Source organism: Mchenga conophoros, linkage group LG23 (assembly GCF_057382185.1).
Source record: "Mchenga conophoros isolate Kocher_MC1m ecotype Shallow Benthic linkage group LG23, M_conophoros_male_GT1.1, whole genome shotgun sequence".
In the NCBI taxonomy this organism is placed as follows: domain Eukaryota; kingdom Metazoa; phylum Chordata; class Actinopteri; order Cichliformes; family Cichlidae; genus Mchenga; species Mchenga conophoros.
In genome coordinates, this window is record NC_140547.1 from 42,374,774 (window position 1) to 42,397,101 (window position 22,328).

Consider the following 22,328-nt stretch of genomic DNA (forward strand, 5'->3'; position numbering starts at 1 on the left):
TACACTTACACAGTGAGACAGATGCTCACAGAGACGTCCAGATACATTTTGTCCTTGCTGGAGGTCATCTTGTGTTTTTTGGCCCACTGTGGCCTCACACCGAGCTCCTGCTGTTTTTTGAACACTTTAACAGCACCAGTCTTTAGCTTCCTGTTGAACACACTTAAGTGGGGGAGGTGTTATTATTAGTGGTAAATGATTTGTGTATTTGTTGGACGCACCTCAGAGCAACAGGAAACATGACACGACACGCTCCAGTAACCTGCAGTCTTTACAGTGAGGACACACAAACATTAACCCTCTGCTCCTTACAGAAACTCTCTAAATCCTGTAAGTTTCTTGACTGCCACTTGGAAAGTTGAAACTTCAGCTCCCTCCACAGATTTTCTACAGTACTGATGTCTGGAGACTGACTAGACCACTCTGTGATCTTATAGCACTTCTCCATTAGTACATACTCAGATCAGCTTGCTGTGACTCATTTTCCATTACAATCAAGTACCACCTAATGTGCGTGGGGTCATTACAGCAAAGCGGCCCGATGTCCATGTTGTCATTTATGAGCAACACGAATGCCACAACAAAGGAAGACGTCGCAGCGATGATGTATCTGTGGCTTTTTGTCACACTTGGAAACCACGGTGTTGTGCAGCTATTTGCCTTGTTGCAGGGTTTTAAAAAAACTGCAGTTTTGATTTTAGTGAAAGACAAAAGCCAATCCGTGGCCTGCAGTCTGACGATGTCACATTTCCTGACTGCTTGGAACCCCGACTAAGTCGTCCTGTAGCCCACATCATAATGTTTCCATCTCTCTGCTTGACTGCAGGGATGCTATTTTTTGCATCACACTCCTATTTCAAAAGGTCAGTTAAAGCCACATAATTTCGTTTCATCTCCCCACAGCACTTTCTCCAAAGTCTTCCCTGAATCATTTAGATGTTCACTGGCACTTGAGATGGGCCTATACATGTTTCTCCTTGAACAGGTAGCTACCCTATGTTAGCCTAGCTTTCTATCACTGATGCTCTGTGTGTATGCTGCTGCCTCTCGTCTCGTGTTACTTAAAAAATTAACCCCACAGCTTCAATAACCGTATCTAAAAATCTCTCAGTGAAAGTTACGGTTGAAGGTTTGGAAACATTTTGGGGTAGCCAGTGTTAAATAGAGACAGTGCCACATTCTTTATCTAGTCATTGTAATGAAAGAAGCACATTAAAAACTATATGAGAGTTTGCTTTTAACAAGCATGTAATGAGTCTACTTAGTTTAGGTAGTCTTAGGGAGTCAAACTGAAAGTAGCATTTTGTGGATGTTTTCCCTGCTGCCCGATCCCATCAGTCTCTTAAAGCATCATTTTTTATGCGCCCTGGTGTGACAGAGGTTTCATGGCGCTACAGGTTACCTGAGCACATCAGGTATATTACGGTTGAAAACGAGTGCCCGGCCTTCCAGTGGGTGGTCGACCCCTCGTGCACAGCTCAGGAGTCTAAACGACCCAGCAGTTATGGACATGTGTGTTTTTGGTGTGCTGTCCCTCCTTCTCCCTGCTTGTGTGTGTGTGTGTGTGTGTGTGTGTGTGTGTGTGTGTGTGTGTGTGGATGCCGGAGTTTCTGAGAGCACCTGTTTACAGGCACCTTCAGGCCTGGTGGGTGTGGCCCTGCCAGGTGGTTGGCCACACCTGAAGACCATCACACAGCTGATCAAGCCTTGTCGGAGGAGCTACTTAAGAATGCGGTGGCGCTCTCTCTGACGCTGGATCATTGCGTGACTTCACGTTAGTCTCTCGGCCAGTCAGTACGGATAGTCTGCCGCATTGTATGTGTCTTACGGCTGCCTGTTTGTTATCTCCCCAGGAGAAGCGTGGAGACGAGAGGGCAGCGAGCACGGGGTGCTCAGACACTGAGGAGCGGAGACAAGGAACACTAGCACTGGGAAGAGGACATTTCACGGGAGTCGGGAACGCACTGCGGATTTATTGTTATTTTCCATTCACTGTAAATAAACGCACTGCTTGCATTCAGAGCTCCGTGCCTGGCTCCTCCTTCCTCACATCCCCACGGTTGACGCTGGACAACCGTGACAAATAGCTGTTCTTAGATTCATTATTAGTTCAACATTGACAAATAGTAGTTGACTAATATCAGGAGCCAAAAAGAAAACAAAAAACAAACTAAATAAATATTTCAGACGCTGAAAATAAATTATTACGGTCGTTTAAATTTGCTGTCAGCAAGTTAGGTCTAATACATGTAGTCAATCTAATGAATCAATATTACATGTAAAAAGTACAGAACTGAAAATGAAACTAAAATATAACGGTAAATGAACTGGTTCTTGTATAAAACCTTTCTACTCTCTACAACTTGCCTCATTCATGCACTCACTTTTTTCTATGCTTTTTCTCTGTAAGTGCTTTCTATCTAACATTAATACGCATTCATCCTCCCGATGGATGCATCGGAGAGCAACTTGGGGTTAGCATCTTGCCCAAGGATATTTGGCATGCAGGCTGGAGCAGAGGGGCATTGAACCAGCAACTTTCTGATTAGTAGGTTTCCTGCTCTACCTGAGCTACAGACACCCCAATTTGTGGTGCTTTGGAAACAACACGTTCTCATCCCAACAGGTAACGATGCTATGTGACAAATCATCGGTATGTGTAAATGTGTTTTTTATTCTGATCATGAATCGCTTTGTAAAACAAGACCTGATAGGGTTAAGGTTAAAGTTATGGTTAGAGTTAATGTTAGGGATAGGGCTGGAATGGACGGCTGGAGCCTCTCCTCCAAGTGTGTGTTACTGCCGCGATCAGCATTCTGTTGTATGCTTTTCTCTGTAAGCGCTTCGAGCCTGTACTTTTTTGCTTTAGCTGAGTAATGAAGTTGAATCAGTACTTTAACTTTCACTGGAACAATAGTATTTTTACTTCTACTTAAGAATGTCTGATCTTTTGCCAACTCTGGCTGTCTCTCAGTCTTGGAATACCCACTTGTTGTCCAGCGGTGTCCTGGGAATATGGGAACTAGACAGACTGGGGAAACAATGGGAGGAGACACAAAGATGGAATCACTTTTACCATCTTTGATGTATTTGCTGGTCGTCTTATTTCTTCTATTTTGCAAGCACAGTGTTGCAATCATTGTCTTTGTGGTACAATGACACAGGTAGAATGCAGGTGTTTTCATGTAACACGATGCCAGAAAGATGAGTAATGTGTTTTGAAGAGAAGATAAAACATCATGTTTGAACAAAGATAAGCAGCAGACACGTCTGTGTGTGAGTTATTCAGGTTCAGTAAGAAGGTAATATGTCTGCAGAATTTGTAATTCTTATGAAGATATTGCTTGTATAATGAATAAAATCCCTTTAACTTCTTCTGGAGAGTGTCTTTATATATTTAGTCATTTATTTAGCCTTTATTTAGTAGTAACTCTAGTCGGGGATATATATCAGAGTTTACTTTCAGATATGAGCATTGTGTTTCCTGTGGATGAATGAATGAATTATTTATTTATGTAATTTTTGAAAGACTGGCTCATGTAAAATCTCTGAAAGTATGACACAGCTCTCCTGTTACACTTTATGGACTCCTGAGCTTCACCATGAGGGCCTGTCTTTATTCACTGAAATCCACTTTTATAATGAATTCACAGTAATCACTGACACCTTCAGAGCATTACATTCATTAAAGACGTCTTCTACACCTACTCTTCCAGACGACCGACACATACTTCAACCACTGCAGGTTAACCAGCCACTCATCAGTAAAGCAAAAACTAAATGTAAATGTCCTCATGTGGAAAAGACTGAAACACAACTCCCACATATCACTAATGTAACAGATCCATTTAGGGAGAGTGAGAACACTAGGCTGGATGTGTTTTAATGCAGGAACATTCATCATGTCTTGAGTTCAACAAATCATTTACATTGAATATGTGAGCTGGATGGTTACACGATACAATGTGATTGTCAACAATAACTGCAATGAACGCTGGTTTGAGGGCGGAGTCAAGGAGGCCATTTACGTGAAAAGGGAAAGACCCTCTCTGAATCAAGGAGGGGGCCTAAGGGTACATCTGTCACCATCTTACAATGCTGTGATTGCAGCCGTTCTCCAACTCTCTGTGAATGGTACTCAAGACCATTGATCAGTGGTTGTTGATCAATGGTCATGAGAATTTGCATAATCATGATTAAGGAACTGACCTCCCAGCCCATTGTTCCTTCAGTCGGCTGGTTTCTCTGACTGAAAACGCTACGTCCAGAAGAACAGGATCAACTTTTGGAGATTTACTTCCCTGGATGATTGAGCACGCATCAAGACCTTTAATCAGGCCAACAAATATCTTGTACTCAATTTTAGCAGCAGCCATTGTGACACTGATGATAAAACTTGTGTAAAAGTGCGAAGCTGTAAAAAAGTAATTATAAAAAAGCATTTTTGTAGCTGAATGTTACTGGATAGCTGTTTCATCTGTAACACATCAAAATAACCTGCTAAGGTTTAATAGGCTATAAGGAACACACTCACTTCCTGAGCCCTGGGCAATAAGAGACGTTTTGTGTTTTATAATTTATTGATATGTTTGATCCTTTCTGACCTGCGTTAATGAAGCAGTCATTAGAGCACCATGTCCGCTATAATAGTTCTGTAGTTTGATGCTTGAGTCGTTGCAGACTTGTTGAAATTCCCTCACCCGTCAAAGCAGCGTCTTTGTTATTGGAGTCCAGCAGATGGCAGTGTTTCACTGTCTGACGGCTGTCTGAAGCTTCAGCTGGATTATCCGTTTGCTATGTTTGCCATGTTACAGTGGGGAGGAAAAACTCCTTTTTGACAGGAATATCTAGACATGAGTGATTACTGCAGTGGGGCACTATCTGTGCTATCTATAAGAAATGTTAGCAACAATAAAACTCTGAGGATCAGGGCTCCATTTCACTCCAGTGTTCAGTGGCATTTTAAAAGAGTGAATACCGACGCTGAATGTCTTTGTAAAGCAAAAGCACTTTGTTAGCCTTTACAGAGCAAAGCTATGGATCAATGTGCAGTGAAGAAAAATCGAGGTGGCCAGTCTGTCCTTTCCTAACCAATCACAGAGCTCCTTACATTGTTGCGCTGGAGAATAACTAAATATAATATAAAGATGATATTGAAAATAATCTTTTGTAGAGTCACTACTTAGTGGGCAGAGGACAGTTATCACTTTGCTGGATGCTTTAAAGTCGCATGTTCTGTATTTGCAGATTAACAGGATATTAACAGATTAACAGCTTTCATTAGACTTCATATGATAATCAACAGTGAAGTGTTTCTCTTTCAGTGTTTATTCTTGCTCATTGAATGGTCTCTGTTCAGATAATATGCTGCACTCATCTCATGTTTCTTTAAATACGGCATCACTTGTCCAGCTGTCAAACTCTGAAAGAGTTACAGTTTCACCACTGAGCACTTTGAATGGTTATTCTTTTATTTAAAAGCACTTATTCTAGCTGCATCATCAATACGACAAAAACTGTGACTTCAACAAAAATGTATCTAAACATATTTAGGGGGAAATGTTCCTACACCCCTCATGTAAACGTTACACCTCCAAAAGGGAGAAATAATCAGAATAAGGCGTAATCATTGTCTTGATAATAATGACCATGAAAATGAAACTAGGCCTACCTTTAGTTCAGCACACTCAGTGTTGCATAAAGACATGCGAACATGCCATCATCCATTCTGGAGCCTACTTTTAAAAAGAGCGAGCTGTTTATTCTGGCTGAGTAGCAAACAGAACCAACCATGAAAACCTAAACTGGGAAAACACTCGGAAACCTTGAACACTGGGAATATGGAGACACAGGGGGTAGGTGAACAGACACTCTGACAAAGGACAGAGGAAAACAGATACAGTATATACACTGAGGGGTGATCCGGGAGTGGACAAACATGGGAACACAGACTAGGATTATCAAAATAAGACAAGAAGTAGCACGAACACAGACTGAGATAAGGACACATGAGCTTGACACTAGGATGGAAATAAACAAACATGGGAACACACGACGGACTGAGGAGACAAGGACAACACACAAAGAGAGGGACACTGGAAACAGGTAAAGGAGACAAAAACCCAGAGACAGCACTAAGACACAAAGAGAGGGAGACACAAGACGGGCTGGGGACACTAAGGGGACGCCGAGGACAGAACACAGAAACGAACTCTATGACAGACATTACGTGACAACAAGACTGACATCCACAGGAGACACAGAAAAAACAATAATCAGAAAATTCACGAATGCAGGAAAAGTAAACTAGGAAACTTCAGTCAGTATAAGAACACAACAATAATGATGAAGCAACATTCAAAAGTCCACCAACACAAAACACTGGGACAAAGACCCAGAACCATGACACACAGACACTGACAGTGTTCTTGTTAATGCTCTGCCTCCTCTGGATCTTTAGTTAGCTAAAGTGGACTGCAGTCTTTCATTTATTGATATCATTAATAGTTTACCCATATTAGACTCTTTAGTCCACCTGAATCAAACATAACAACATGTTACAAGCTGTTTTGCTGCTTCCAGTGTCTCAGATCTCATGCAAACAAGTGGCTGGCTCAGTGAATGTTAATTTAGCACATGTTATATAGAATAGAATAGAATAGAATAGAATTCAACTTTATTGTCATTGCACACGCACAGGTACAGGGCAACGAAATGCAGTTTGCATCCATCCAGAAGTGCTTTAGTGATATAGATATATTACAATATATATTAGCAATAGTATAGATATGTAAGTATATTACAGAAATGGGTCTATTATGGTATGTTATAATGTACACGGTATGAAGTATGTTGTGAATATTCTATAACTATAAGTATGTACAGGCTGTAGTGAGTACAAGCTATGTACAGGCTATGAACAGGATATAAATATGAAAAACTATACAGAATATGAAATAAATAACTTTACAGAATCTGAGATATACAGCTATACAGAAATGGGAACTATGCAAGTTGTAAACAGTTGTAGGGTTAAAGATTATCGAATGTACAGAATGATTATTTACACAGAGCTATACAGTAGTGCAGTTAAGATAAGTGAGGGTGTAGATAGTTTCTACAGAGGCTATATAAAGTGCTAGTGGTTGTGAGTGGTGGTTCAGTCCATGTTATTATTGTGTGTTTGAGGGTACAGTTGTCCATTGTGGGTGTGTGTATGTTCAGTCCATGAGTTTAACGTGGGTCAGATGTCAGGAGGCAGAGTTCAGGAGTCTGACAGCTGTGGGGAAGAAGCTGTTCCGGTACCTGGTGGTCTTAGTCCGGAGGCTCCTGTAGCGCCTCCCAGAGGGCAGGAGGGTGAAGAGTCCATGTGATGGGTGACTGGGGTCTTTGATGATTTTCCCAGCCCTTTTCAGACACCGCTTCCTGTAGATGTCTTTTATGGCAGGAAGTGGTGCTCCGGCGATGCGCTGGGCAGTTTTCACGACCCTCTGCAACGCCTTCCGGTCCGAGGCAGAGCAGTTCCCGTACCAGACTGTTATACAGTTGGTCAGGATGCTCTCGATGGTGCAACGATAGAAGTTCACCAGGATGTCTGAGGACAGGTGGTTCTTCCTCAGAGTCCTCAAGAAGAAGAGGCGCTGATGAGCCTTCTTGACCAGCTTGGAGCAGTTGGTCGTCCAGGTGAGATCCTCGGAGATGTGGACTCCCAGGAACTTGAAGCTGCTCACACGCTCCACAGCCGTCCCCTTAATGTGGATGGGTGGATGTGGGTCAGCATTCCTCCTGTAGTCCACGATGAGCTCCTTGGTCTTCTCGGTGTTAAGCAGCAGGTTGTTTCTGTCGCACCACTCAGCCAGACGATCCACTTCCTCCCTGTAGGCGGCCTCATCGTTGTCACTGATGAGGCCAATCACCGTGGTGTCATCTGCAAACTTAATGATGGTGTTGGAACCATCAGCAGGTCTGCAGTCGTGGGTGAAGAGGGAGTAGAGGAAAGGGCTCATCACACAGCCTTGTGGTACACCGGTGTTCATTGTGATGGTAGATGAGCAGTGGTTATCCAGCCGGACATGTTGGGGGCGGTTGGTCAGGAAGTCCAGTAACCATTTGCAGATGAGGGAACTGATGCCCAGGTCTGTCAGTTTCTTGATGAGTTGTGAGGGGTGGATTGTATTGAATGCTGAACTGAAGTCTATAAACAGCATTCTGGCGTAGGTGTTGTTGTTGTCCAGGTGTGAGAGGACAGAGTGCAGTGCGATGGAGACTGCATCCTCTGTGCTCCTGTTCTGGCGGTATGCGAATTGGTGGGGGTCCAGGGTGGGGGGGAGACAGGATTTGAAGTGTGCTAGGACCAGCTGCTCTAAGCACTTAGTGATGATGGGGGTGAGTGCTACTGGGCGGTAGTCATTGAGGCAAGATGGGTTGGAGTTTTTGGGTATCGGGACGATGGAGGTGGATTTGAAGCAGGCCGGTACCACAGCGTGGGCCAAGGACAGATTGAATATGTCTGTGAGCACTCCTGCAAGCTCCCCAGAACACGCTCTGAGAACACACCCGGGGATGCCATCGGGACCTGCAGCCTTGTGGACATTGATCCTGCTCAGCACCGCTCCTACATCGGTGGGGGAGAGAGTCAGAGGTTGGTGGTCTGGCGTCATGTCTGCTTTGGTTGTGGTTGTGGGGTTCCCTCGCTCAAAACGAGCATAAAAGTTGTTGAGCTCGTTGAGGAAGGAGACATCAGAGGATGCGGGGGAGGGTTTGGTGGTCCTGTAGTCTGTAATGGTCTGGAGTCCTTGCCACATGCGTCGGGGGTTGGAGTTGGAGAAGTGTTCTTCTACCTTCTTTTTATAATGGTGTTTGGCTTTTTTGATGCCCTTCTTTAGATTAGCCCTGGCTGTGCTGTAGGCGTGTGCATCTCCTGACCTAAAGGCGGTGTTGCGGGCCTTCAGGAGGAGACGAACATCCCGGTTCATCCAAGGCTTCTGGTTGGGGTACATGGTGATCCGTTTCTGGGTGGTGACCAGAAACGGCTCCAGCCAGGTTGGAATACACATGGTCTAAAGTCTTGTCTCCTCTGGTGTGGCAGGAGACATGTTGGTGGAATCTGGGGAGGACTGTCTTTAAGTTGGTGTGGTTGAAGTCGCCAGCAACAATAAAAGCAGCCTCGGGGTGTTTATTCTGGTGTTTGTTAATGGCTGCAGAAAGTTCTTTCATGGTCCGATATATCTCTGTTCAGATATTATGTTGTACTCATTTTTTTCCTCTATTCAAATAAGAGCAGTTATTGTTCATTTAATCAAACGCTGCTCAATCATCCATGTAACGAAAACTTTGATTCTCTTCATCTGGATGTAACGTTTTCAGAATCAACTTTTTTGGGAGCTGCAAAGCAGTTTCAGCTCAGAGCACCGTTCATGTTAACTTTTGCACCACTTATTGAAGCTGCATCATCATTTCCATCGAAGCTGTGTGTTGACACAGCTTCTTCTGTCATTGCATCCTCTTGTTTTTTTCTTGCTCTTGGCCTTTGTCTTTGAGCCAGAGAGATGGAGGTCCATGGCGTCATGTAAAACTACTTTGAAATTCTGACCATTTGATAATAAATTGTGAAAATGTATAATTTGAACATATTTGTTTTCACTCAGCACTACAAGCTGTATGTTCTTGCTTTTGAGCCCCGCACTCCCTCCTTTTTCCAATTCGTTTACTTCTCATTAGCACTCAGGGATCTGCACAGCTCAGGAGTCACTGGCTGTCCCCTCTGTGACCTTCCCCAAACTGCAGCTTAAATTCATGCTCAAGCCATCTGCCATTATCTACTAAAAATGCTATCAAACCTAAAAAAAGGATGCGGTCTCAGCTGGTGAAATTGCATTATACACCGCTTTGAGGCAACTGTAGATAATTCATTTATCATTATTCAACATTGACAAATAGTAGTTGACTAATATCAGGAGCCAAAAGGAAACAAAAACAACAACAACCCCAAACTAAACTAATATTTCAGATGCCGGAAAAAAATGATTACAGTTGTTCAAATTTGCTGTCACCGAGTTAGGTGTGATACATGTACATCAATCTTACATGTAAAAAGTAGAAAACTGAAAGTAAATCTGAAATATAAAAATAAACTGATTCTTATATAAAAGCTTTCTACTCTCTACAACTTGCCTCATTCACCCAATCACTTCTTTTTTTTCTCTGTAAGTGCTTTCTATCTAACATTAATACACATTCATCCTCCCGATGGATGCATCGGAGAGCAACTTGGGGTTTGCATCTTGCCCAAGGATATTTGGCATGCAGGCTGGAGCAGAGGGGGATTGAACCAGTAACTTTCTGATTAGTAGGTTTCCTACCTGAGCTACAGACACCCCAATTTATGGTGCTTTGGAAACAACACGTTCTCATCCCAACAGGTAACGATGCTATGTGACAAGTCATCAGTATGCGTTTGGAGGCATGAGAGCCGTTTGGAATGAATCTATACATGTAAATGTGTTTTTTGTTCTAATCATGAATCGCTTTGAAAAACACTACCTGATAGGGTTAAGGTTAAAGTTATGGATAGAGTTAATGTTAGGAGCCTCTGCTCCAAGTGTGTGTTACTGCTGCGAGCAGCGTTCGGTTGTTTTCAAATGGGAATCTGGAGCATCTCATAAGGATGCGGAAAGATACCTTTCACGTTACTATGAGATGCCTCAGGCCATGACAAACTTTTGGTATGTTATAAGAACTGAGGGCAGCTGTATTTGGGCCTTTATTGGCTACAGAGATTCATTAGAGGTAAGGGTAAGGAAATGTGGCTTCCAGTAATTGTCCTGAACATACACCTGAGAAAACTTCAAAATCAGAAAAAAAAGCATCAAAGTAATCTTAAAATGTGTAATGTGCTTGTTACTCTGCTACAACTGGGATCATGTACCGCATAAAAAGACTAGATAGTCTATGTGATGTGGATGCTAGAGCGAAAGCCATGGTTGATATTTGACCTTGTAGTATTTTATAGTTTCCTTCCTGGAGCCAAATAGAGAAACAAATGAAGGCCCCAATTGCAAGAAGATGCTAGCATAAAACAAGCAATATAAAGACAACATATTCTGATCAAATAGCGCTGCAGTCATTGTCTTCATACTGGTAGTGATGATGCATTTCTGATAAATGCCTGTAAAAGAAAGACTAACCATATATGGTGCTCAGTGGTGAAACTGCTTTGTAAGTTCCTTACAAACCATTTTATACTGATTAAAAAACCAGAAATGAGAACGCTATATCTGAGCAGAGATAAGCAACAGACAGCTGTGAAAGTAAGATATTCAAATTCACTGAGCCAAAGACGCAGCTACAGAACTCATGACTCAAGAGTTTGCAAAATATATCCTTTCAAGAAACAAAGTTAAAAATGAGCTTATTGTTCATTATGATAGCGAGCGATATTCCACAGGGCATTGACAGATCCAAACCACTTCACACTTCACACACTTTAGAATTAATCCTGAACAGCTCACCACAACATTGTTTTCTCCACGGGATCTGCACACAGGAAAATAAATAATGATGGGACATACTGAACATTTGTGGAGAAATCCAGTACGTTTTTTATGAAGCACGTATCAAGGCTTGCTTATTTAAGAGTGAGTAATGTCTCTGATAAGAAAATTATTAGAGTCTTGCTGTTTCAGAAAGTGGTTTGAGTGCTGGTGTGATTAATGACCATATACAGTGGTCCCTGGTTTATCGCAGGAGTCACTGATAGATGAAATCCATGAAGTAGCCAACTTTATTTTTTACAATTATTATAGATGTTTTAAGGCTGTAAAACCCCTCACTACACACTTTATACACTTTTCCCAGGCAGGCATGAACATTTTCACACTTTTCTCTCTTGTTTGAACACTCTCAAAGTCTTGTAGAAAAATAAGTCCAGTGTTATAGAAGGAAACCAAAGGCACCCGCCGGTGACGATGTTTTGTCGACATTGTTGTGTTTGTTGGGGAGAAAACTTACAAACATACAGTACAGCACGTCAGAGTCACACTGCTAGCGATCGAAGCTTTATGTAAATTTGACCAGCTGAACGCATTCTGTACTGTACAGGAGACACAACACGAGATTGATTGACAATGGTCTAATTGTCTACAGCCAGTCAGGACGCAGAATACAATGCACTTAAAAAAATAAATAAAAAATGCAACAAAAAAGAAAAAATCAGCGAAACAGTGAGGGACCACTGTATGTGCTATTGGATCCCTGCAAAATTCTTCTGCTCATGTTGGAGATTCACCTTTTTCACCTCTTTTTGTGTGTTGTGCCAAACAACTGGGGTACAACAACACCTAATCTATATAATCTAAGCAGAGGTGCATCTATCCAAATCTTTACAGGCTTTCTGTGGGATACCCTTAAACCCCTGCCTTCTTAGTACCACGTGAAAGGGTTTTTCTCCAGAGATGGAGAGGTTATTACTAGAGATGGACCGATCTGATATTGCGTATCGGTATCGGTCCAATACTGACGTAAATTACTGGATCGGATATCGGAGAGAAATAAAAAATGTAATCCGATCCATTAAGGCCAAAACAGAGAGAATGAAGAGGAGCTTCTTCCCCCAGGCTATTCGGGGCCTGAACCAGGTGTAGGACTGGACTCTCCCAAACACGTCACTATAAGACTGGACTCTCACACACGTCACCACACGCACCACCACACATTTCCTATAATCCTATAATTCCTATAATTTATAATCCTTATCTTTATAATCTCTTCTGCTATTTGCACATTCTTTACTGTAAATTCCTAAGTTAATTTGTAAATTTTTGTAGTAAATTGTAAATATTGTAGAACTTTTCTTCTGTCATTTAATGGTCGGGCATTGTACAGCTACAAGCATTTCACCCCCATGTCATACTGTGTATGGTTGTGTGTGTGTGTGACAAATAAAATTTGAATTTGAAATTTGAATTTAATTGTCAAAATCCACCATATTTGTATTTTACTTTTCTATTAATTCAGGAAAATGTCTCACTGACTCCTTACGATAACCTTTAAATGTGCCTGCAAAATGATTTTGAGACTTAAAGGAAACAGAGATGCATATAGGATTTTAAGAAATTAATTCGTTAATTTTTTTCCACAAACCGAAAATTATATTTAGTTACAAAATTTTCAATAATTTTTTAAGGTCTGGTGAAATGGGAGGAAACATTGTGACAGTCATATGAAAAGCTGGGATGTGATGCTGTTGTTTCATCAGCTAAGAGAACAAGACCAGAGAGATCAGCGTTGTGACAAAGAGCAGACGGCCAACAGCTGTAGTGCCAGCAGTTGTACTACTGGGCTGTGATGTAGTTGTCATCCCAGCACTGTTGCAGAGGTCACCCTGGCAGCAGCTGGTTTCTGCTGGAGTGATTCCTGTGATCTGTGGAGATTGTGTGCTTGAGCAAATCAGCTTGGAGGCGCAGCCCTTTACAGTCACCTTTTGTCCTTCTGCAGTCACTGAGGAAATGAAAGGAAGGAATAACAGAACATTTGTCTGAGCAGAAAAGAACAAACATGCAGACACTGAATCCTGTCGGTATATTACTTGCTGATGAGATGCAGTGGTCCTCATTTCCGTTGCAGTTTAGAGTTTGTGTGCAATCGTTTCCAACACATTGGAAGCACTTTTTCCCATTTGGAGATGAGATGCTGCCCTCTGTTGAATACAGAAATATTTGTAATATTTGTTTCCCTGCTTATTTTAACTGTGTGCCAAAAACATCAGCTTGGAAAAAAAACCAACAGAAAACAATATGTTACTAATATGTTTGTTTGAGAATTTTCAATCAGGAAATTTTCACAGATTGATTATTTTGCCCTGATCTATTCAAGCAAATACGACGATTGACCCACTTTAAAATTTCTCAACATATTTGATAAAAAGATTTTTTATTTTTTAAGTTTCAAGAACAGGAAATTAGATTTCAAAATACCAAGAAGCATGATAGAAATTACCAGGGGCAGCTTGAGAGTTGCAAAGATCAGAGGTGCAACACTTGCTGGTAATTAGAGTTCGGGCGCCTCCAAAGTTGATTGAGGCCTGAACACACTCCTCAGCCGCAGCACAACTTTTACCTTTAATATCAACCAGTTTTGAACCACCTGCAACAAAAAGACGAACCATTGAAAACTGAACCAGTTTAAAAGAAGAATAAAATAAGAACTATACAAAATCAAACCTGCGTATGAAGCTATTCTGACTGATGCACACTGAGTGTTGGAAGGACATTCTTTTGTTGTCTGAGCGCAGCTTCCAGAGAGGTCCGGTATGCATTCGTAACATTTCAAAGCACAGGCTGATAAAACAAAGATAAAGACAAGTAAACTTTCTCTTGCTTCCAATGCATGGACATATTCTAAAACATTCACTAAAACAGTTTGAAAAATAGATGGCTAACAGTACAATAAATAGTGCAATCATTTGTAGAATTGACAAACCTTTACTAAGATGTAATGACACTTGTTGTAAAAGCATTAAAAAAGAAAACATTTCATTGAATATTACAGAACTTGCTGGTTTAAAAATGTTAAAGAACAGATAACTGAACAAAAACTTGCCTTTAGGGAGCAGCACAATCCCAAGGATCAGCACAAAGATCTGCATTGTGTGATGGTCAGATAGAAGTGAATTTCTGTTTAGTTTCTGTTCAGTTTATAAGTAATTCTTATTGGGGGGAAGTGGTCTTCTTGCTGTGACCACTCCTTAACTCCTCCTTTGACAATGAAAGAACCTGACTATCAAAAACAAGCCTTTGAAACAGCATATATGTATATATGAATAGACTTCATAGAACCTATATCTAGATAATTAAATTGGTATTAGTTAGAATTCTCCAAAGTTAAAATAGAATAACATAGAATACCTGAATCTCAACATATGTATGAGGAAGAATAATATCTGTTGGGGGAAAACTCTGTAAAAAACCCAGGAGAAATAAAGACACAATGAGACAAAGTTACTTTCTTTATCAAACGTGTACACGGGTGAGCTGCTAAGGACAACTCACACCATGCACAGTGGCTTGGTAATTTTTATAGGAAAGACAGTGAGAACAGGATAAGAAAATACAAAACAAATAAAATAAACAACTCCATATGTGGCGCTAGTCTCGTCAGCAGAGAGCTGGGAGAAGGCTGTGAGAGATAAAACAATCTAAAACAATATGTCCCAAAACAGTATGTCTTTGCTGAGAAAGTCTAAAAAGATAATTCTAAACTAATCTAACCATAGACAAAAGGGCATGCTTGCACATTTAAAAGAAGGTAAAGAAACATAGAAACATTTTTCCTGTAACATTCCCTCCTGTTTTAACTTATTTTAAATGTATACAACAATTGTCTGTGAAGGTTATTTATTAAGTATCTTAAGCAATTTTTAAATTCTCAAAATGTCAGCATAGCAGAAATGGAAGTCATTTGGTCTAAAGAATAAAACAAAAGAAAATAATACAAAGAAAAACATAGTAAATGAAAATCATAGTAAATGAAATAACAAGTGGAATAAACAAGAAAAAATAATAAAACTAAAACTACAAACAATAAAGGATGAAAAGTAAAATGAAAAGTTTATATTTAAAAATGATGAAAACCTAATATGTAAAATGAAAACTTCAAAAAATACAAGGATGAAAACCTTATATTATAAAATGATGCAAACCTTAAATTGAAAACTTTATATGTAAAATAATGAAAACTTCATATTTAAAATGGAAACTTCATGTTTAAAACTGAAGACTTCAAAAAAATAAAAGCATGAAAACTTTATATTTAAAATGAAAAACTTTGTTTAAAACTCAAGACTTCAAAAAAAATGAAAGCATGAAAACTTGCATAACCTACTAATGTTTTAATCAGTGCATGATCACTTGACAAGTCATTTTTAATCACCACGTCATTTATTAGCAGCTAGTACAAGTTCTCCTCTAACAGAATTGCAACGGGATGTTGTTCTTCTTCAGGCACGGCAACATAAGCAGTCATTGTAGTTGTTATCATCTGTGAAATCATTACTCTTAGGCATGGCAACACACACAACACTAATATGAGCAGTGCTATCATGATGAGACCTAGAAGGAAAAATGGCTTTGCTACAGCAGCCAGCCATGAACCGCTGAACAGCCAGTCCAGCCAGCCTTGTGCTGTAGCTGCTCCAGGTGTGTGTTCAGTGACATATTTTTGCAGAGCGGTCAAATTCTGCAAGGCTTCATAGATGTCTCCTCCAGTTTCGTATCCATCAGGCATAAAAGTGCAACATGTTTCCCCGATCAGCTTGCAAACTCCTCCTTGTGATGCTGTTAGCAGGTCTAGTGTCAGTCTGTTCTGCAGCACCATCGTTCTGATGGCCTGCTGTTCTCCTGCTAAGGCGGTTCCCAGGGTCTTAGTCAAGTTGATGTGTCGTAGCAGAGCATATCGGTTGATTTCCACGTGATCCCGCACCTCGGCAACTCCAATGCCGGGGATCAAGCTCTGTAAGAATTTCACCACTCCTCCCCAGATGCGAAACTCTGGTTCCTCTGCTGCTGGGTGCCGTCCGTGCACATCCTGTCTGGTAATGAGTCTTTGTTTGTAGTATCATTCGGTAGCTGTAGTTGGAGCGACAGTTGAGGCTCATCAGTGTCGCGTTACTGGCACAGGTTTCGTTGAGTGAACAGTCCATACACTTCCTCTCGTTCCTCGGTGGGCAGAAAGTGTATATGTATTTGCATAGCAGTCAGTTTTATTATTCAAGTAAGCTGTAGTGTTCATAAACTGCCACCAGAAATTAGTGGCATAGCCATGGGGAAACTTGGAGTACTTTCCTTTGTCATACAGTGTCTGCCTTTTCTCCATATAGCGTGACTTGTTGTCCCTCATGGAAGCAAAGGTGAGGAGCCCGGCCATGGTCAGGGCCACTGCAGTTGATAAGAGCCACCACCTCATGACGACGGAACACACCCTCCTGTCGCGAGTAGACCCCCCGGCCAGGAAAGCTGACCCCTCCACCGGGCGAGATCACAACAAGTAGGCAAGCCTGCCGTCAGCTGTGTTTAGATGGCTTCACTGACTCGCCTGCAGTGACTCTGATGGACCCAGGATGGTCGTTCTGCAATTTTGCAAGCGGTCGGTGTAGTGAGGAGGACTTGGTATGGCCCCTCCCACCTGGGTGTGCTCCAGTTTTTCCTTTGGAGCACCTTGATCAGAACCCAGTCACCGGGCTTTAGTCTGCAAGACACTGGAGAAACATCATCAGGTTGTTGATTATGTACAATGATCTCTTTGTTTTCTAACAGCTTAGACATCCATTCTGCTAATGTGTTTTCTCTGATTGCTTTGTCTATTGGTTGACTGGTAATAGGCAGTGGAAACGGCCTGCCATGAATGATTTCAAATGGAGTTAGTTTATGGGAGCCTTGTGTTAAGCGCATCCACATCTTCACTAAACCCAAACATTCAGGCCACGGCCTTCCTGTTTCTGCCATGCATTTCCTGAGCCTTTGTTTTATAGTGCCGTTAGTTCTCTCTACAAGGCCTGCGCTCTGAGGGTGATAAGCACAGTGGTGTTTTATGCTGAAACCGAGTGCTTCAGAGACCTTAGTGATGACATCATTTACAAAATGAGTGCCGTTGTCTGACCGTATCAAAGCTGGGATGCCATATGTGGGTATGAAGTGATTGCACAGGCACTTTGCTACTGAAATTGCATCTGCCTTTTTCACTGGATAGATTTCCGGCCACTTTGAGAACACGTCTATAACCACTAGGGCGTATTTTGACCCTTGACATTCGCTTAGTTCAATAAAATCCATATGAATTGTGTGAAAAGGATGAGGCGGAGTTGGAAAACGGCCTCTTTGTGGTCGCAGGTTACCCTGAGCATTATATTTTTGACACGTCATGCATGTTCTGACAAATTGTTTTGCTGAGGTTTCAAAATTTACAGTGTAGAATTTACAGTGTAGAAATGAGAGTATTGTGTAGAATTTACAGTGTAGAAATGAGAGTTGACAATACTGGTCAGTCCCCCCGTTGACAAATGCGTACAGCCATGAGTCACTAATGCCGCCATTTTGTGGAGGAATTTTGGCAACACTGGCTTGCCATAACACATCATTAAGTCGTTTGTCAGAACTGCACCGTGTTTTAGCCATTTTGCCTGCTCTGCTGTGCTTGCTGCTTTTTGTTCATTTTTCAACACATCCAGTGGAATCTGATGTGTGTTTACTGCCATCAATGTGATGTTTGCCTGTTGTGCCGCCTATTTTGCTGCTCTGTCAGCAAAATTGTTGCCTGTAGTAATGAAAGAGTCAGTAGGCGTTGTAAGAGGTTGGCATGCTGGTTTGCCAGTTGGTGTAATCATTCCTCTGGTTTTCCAGATTTTTTGCAAAATGATGCACAGCAGAGAAAACATACTGGCTGTCTATATAAATGGTTATTTGTTTATCTTTGTGTATTTCACATGCGCAACAATCTCGTGTGAAGTGACCTTCCTCTCCACGGTTCTAGCAGGCGTTGTCTCTATGTTATCTGCTGTTTCTGCGTGGCTGTCTGCGGCCTTGGTGTTTGTGACTTTGCTCGCCTCTCTGTTCCTGATAGCCACCTGCGAATTAGTGTTTTAGTCTGTTGTCAACAGTCAGCCTTATTTTTAAGTTACAGAATGCTTCTCCCTTTTTTTGGTTTTTGTTTTTTTTGTTTGGGAGAATAGATGCAACTCTACATTTTCACTTAAGGCAGTTTTAGATAATTTCTAGTTCTTCAAACAATGCATGGATCTCACACATTTCAAACTTTCAAGTTAGGGTTGTTTCCCATTTATACAAATATATATATTTAACTTTGCATTGCTCACAGCTCATAGCTCACAGCTCTAAACCTAGGCATTTTTCAATCATTTGCCTAATCACTATGTGTCACTGTGATTCTCAAGTATTGTCACAAGTTCGTTTAAATTCGTTTCCAAAACCAACAAAATAATCAAACAAAAACAAAAAACATAAACGTGTCAGGACACAAAAGAAAAAAGAAAAATGCTGCCACCCGAACAAGGCAGAAGTCTGCATATGTTGGCTTTTAATAGCATGCAGCTTGTAACATGGTAGACTAATGTGCCTGTGTTAATTCAGCTCCATATTATTGTGTGAAGTTGCACTGGGTTGGGAGTGGTTTTGTGTGTGTCACATTTTTGGTGAGCCAATGGCTGGAATGGGGTTGGACTAATTAGAGGCAGGTGTACTTGATTGCACTGATACACTGGTCTACATATAGCCCACACTACAAACACTGCTGTGTCGTTTTGTCTCTCTGTGCAGTCCAGGGCCTATTATATGCCACAGCCTAAAGGCAGCAGAGTTCCAGAGGCTTGAGTGACCACTGACTATATGCTTGCAGGGTGGTGGGTCTCCAAGGACAACTTCTAACCCTGTTAAAGGCAACATGTGGGGTGCAACTTGGCCGTGTGGCATAGCTGGCTCTGGCCTTGGGACTGTGTGTTTTTATACAATTCATAAGTGGGACACTGGACTGTTTTATCTTTTATCTCTTGATATATTTTTCGTCAATAAATTATCTTTTAGAATTTTATTGACTGTCATCTTTTTGCCCACGACTGAGACGGTTGGTCAGACCTAGAGTCTTTCTTTGGGTGTGTTACAGCAGCTTCTGCTCTAAAAGAAACAAATAAATAAAAAGAAAAGAAAATGTGGAACATGCTCATCAGCTTAGCAGTGTCTACATATTTAATTCAGCTTCTCAATCCTGTAGTTTTAGCTGTTGTCTACAGGGTTTTGCTTATTGGTTGTTATTATAGGTGTGCTCTATATCTCAGCAATGTGTCATTCTAGGATGAAGGTTTCAAGCTGGTCAAGTGCCTCTATGCACTTCATTAGTTTAGTTATTCTCCGTATTGTCTTCATCTCACATGTCATTACACTGAGTTTCAGCAAACCTTAAGCTTGATGCAGACCACTGCTTAACAATTATCCACCTCACATCATAACCGATTAAGGTGCCTCTTCATATTAATATTATGTCATTGTTAATATTATCCTCTTTGTCTTATATGACAGCAATAGCATATTATAATATTTTATCAGTGTGTACCACTATACTACTACTGAGCCAATTTGATAGTTAGGATCATCTTATTCAGCAAACAGATAATTTTGAATTCATCCAATCTGTGGTCACATTTGTTCTCTCTGTTGCATGGCGGACCAGGCAGTTCTATTATAATATATTATTTATATTTTATTTTGTATCCATCAAGGGCTTCAGATGACCTGCAGAGTCATCCTTTTCCCAAGGTGGAGACAGTTACCTTTTCACACACTGTCCTTGGCTGAACAGTGACACAGTCTAAATATACCTTAATTATTTTATTAAAATATTTTCGTGTGAATTATTTGCTTTATATTCATTTTATACATTGTGGGCATGGTCATCATGCCAACTGTGTTTCATTGATAATATCACTTTACAGGTTGTTATCATTGCTATTATTAATTTCAAATACTCTAAAGATAATTTCTACTGTAATTTTCCCTTCATCTTTATTTCGTACTTTTTATATTTATATCTACTCAGTGGGGTCTGTTTTCAACCCTTTTAAACTACTTCAAACTACTTTGATCTCTAGTTTTCACTTAATAAGGGATTATTATGTTCTTCCTGATATGGGTGTTGCTGCAGATGCGGCTGCAGGAGTGAGTGATGGTTTACTAAAAGGATTGTGGGAACTGCACAGTGTCTCGTCTTCTGGTTTTACTAAACTGGCAGTTGAGTTCTATTCTTCTGACTGTTTATATTTTGTTTTCTTAAATCTCTCAGTTTACAGACACTGTTTTTGTCCGGCGTCTGGACTTTTCTTTTCTCACCACTGCTCGTCAGCAGGCGTGAGTTTTAATTTCACTTGCTTGATTACCCATCTTATTTATGTATTTACTTATTTTTGTTTAAGTAATATATACACGATACAGCTGCTATCACCTTCGCTGGTATTAGAGACGAGAGTGGTTGCTCACACGCCCTTCTACTTTCGGACTATTTCCAAAAGCGGTGTGAACTTTACGAGACGGAACTCGACCGTTCTCTCAACTCACCAGCACGTCAGTGAACAGCAGTAAAAGAAAAACACAGTAGGAGCGGCTCAGTCTCTTATTGGACCGTGAAAATTCAGCTTGCTCCGTTAATTAAAACAATACACACACACACATTCACATTCACACCTATTCGCGCGATCGGAACCCTTATCATAAGGGGAGCTGCCAGTCTTTCTGTAGACGAGCTACTTATTCCCTAGACCCTGTCTAGACCCAGCTGGGGGAGCTACCCAGAGCTCCAAACCTAACCCACAGAAGTGGGGAGCTTCCAGTCGACGAGCTCCAAGCTACCAGCCGACGAGCTACTTTAAACCCACAGAGGTGGGGAGCTTCCAGTCGCGACGAGCTACTTTCGCTATTTTAAATTCCCTGAATTTAAAATACGCTTTTACGCAAGATTGTGTCAGTGTGTCTGTATCTACCTGGTCGGTGTCGCCGGGTCTGGTCCACCTCGATCGGGCCCCACCACCGTGGGTCGCTTTCTAAGAACGTTGGCCAAGACTCGAATTTAACGCCCTTGGTCTTTGACCACACACCTAGTGTGTGGGCTGTCGACAGACGAGCAACGTGGACTGGTCACGGAGATGGGACACGATGGAGGCGCTCCGGCTCCGAAGGACCAAGAAATGTTGGGGGAAAACTCTGTAAAAAACCCAGGAGAAATAAAGACACAATGAGACAAAGTTACTTTCTTTATCAAACGTGTACACGGGTGAGCTGCTAAGGACAACTCACACCATGCACAGTGGCTTGGTAATTTTTATAGGAAAGACAGTGAGAACAGGATAAGAAAATACAAAACAAATAAAATAAACAACTCCATATGTGGCGCTAGTCTCGTCAGCAGAGAGCTGGGAGAAGGCTGTGAGAGATAAAACAATCTAAAACAATATGTCCCAAAACAGTATGTCTTTGCTGAGAAAGTCTAAAAAGATAATTCTAAACTAATCTAACCATAGACAAAAGGGCATGCTTGCACATTTAAAAGAAGGTAAAGAAACATAGAAACATTTTTCCTGTAACAATATCTATTAAAACTAGTTTAAAAACCTGTTTAGTTCCAGTTTGTTTATTTGTTTGAAGTTTTAGTGATAATAAAATGCCTTATTGATTTTTGTATCAGTGTATTGATGACAGGTGGCTATATATATGCTTCTATTCATAGCTGAAGTTTTAGTGTTATTAAATTGCTGATTTTTGTATCATATATTTGAT

General features: G+C 41.1%; 1 protein-coding gene across 1 annotated transcript; it reads right to left on the reverse strand.

Moving 5' to 3' along the window:
- Positions 1 to 11,794: 11,794 nt before the first annotated feature.
- On the reverse strand, positions 11,795 to 22,131 carry LOC146547927 (uncharacterized). Its single transcript, XM_085264316.1, has 5 exons — positions 14,599 to 22,131; positions 14,220 to 14,336; positions 13,996 to 14,142; positions 13,586 to 13,696; positions 11,795 to 13,497 (listed from the first exon to the last, which is right to left on the reverse strand). Exons 1-5 carry the CDS (start codon positions 14,642 to 14,644, stop codon positions 13,256 to 13,258), a joined length of 663 nt encoding a protein of 220 aa, XP_085120442.1. The 5' UTR covers positions 14,645 to 22,131; the 3' UTR covers positions 11,795 to 13,255.
- Between the last annotated feature and the right edge of the window lie 197 nt (positions 22,132 to 22,328).

What these genes read in the sequence shown, in the direction of transcription:
- LOC146547927 (XM_085264316.1), bottom strand. Translation starts at nt 14,644, where the DNA reads ATGCAGATCTTTGTGCTGATCCTTGGGATTGTGCTGCTCCCTAAAG. An exon ending in GATTGTGCTGCTCCCTAAAG is followed by an intron (nt 14,337 to 14,598) that starts GCAAGTTTTTGT and finishes TTGTTTTATCAG; the next exon opens with CCTGTGCTTTGAAATGTTAC. An exon ending in CAGAATAGCTTCATACGCAG is followed by an intron (nt 14,143 to 14,219) that starts GTTTGATTTTGT and finishes TTTTTGTTGCAG; the next exon opens with GTGGTTCAAAACTGGTTGAT.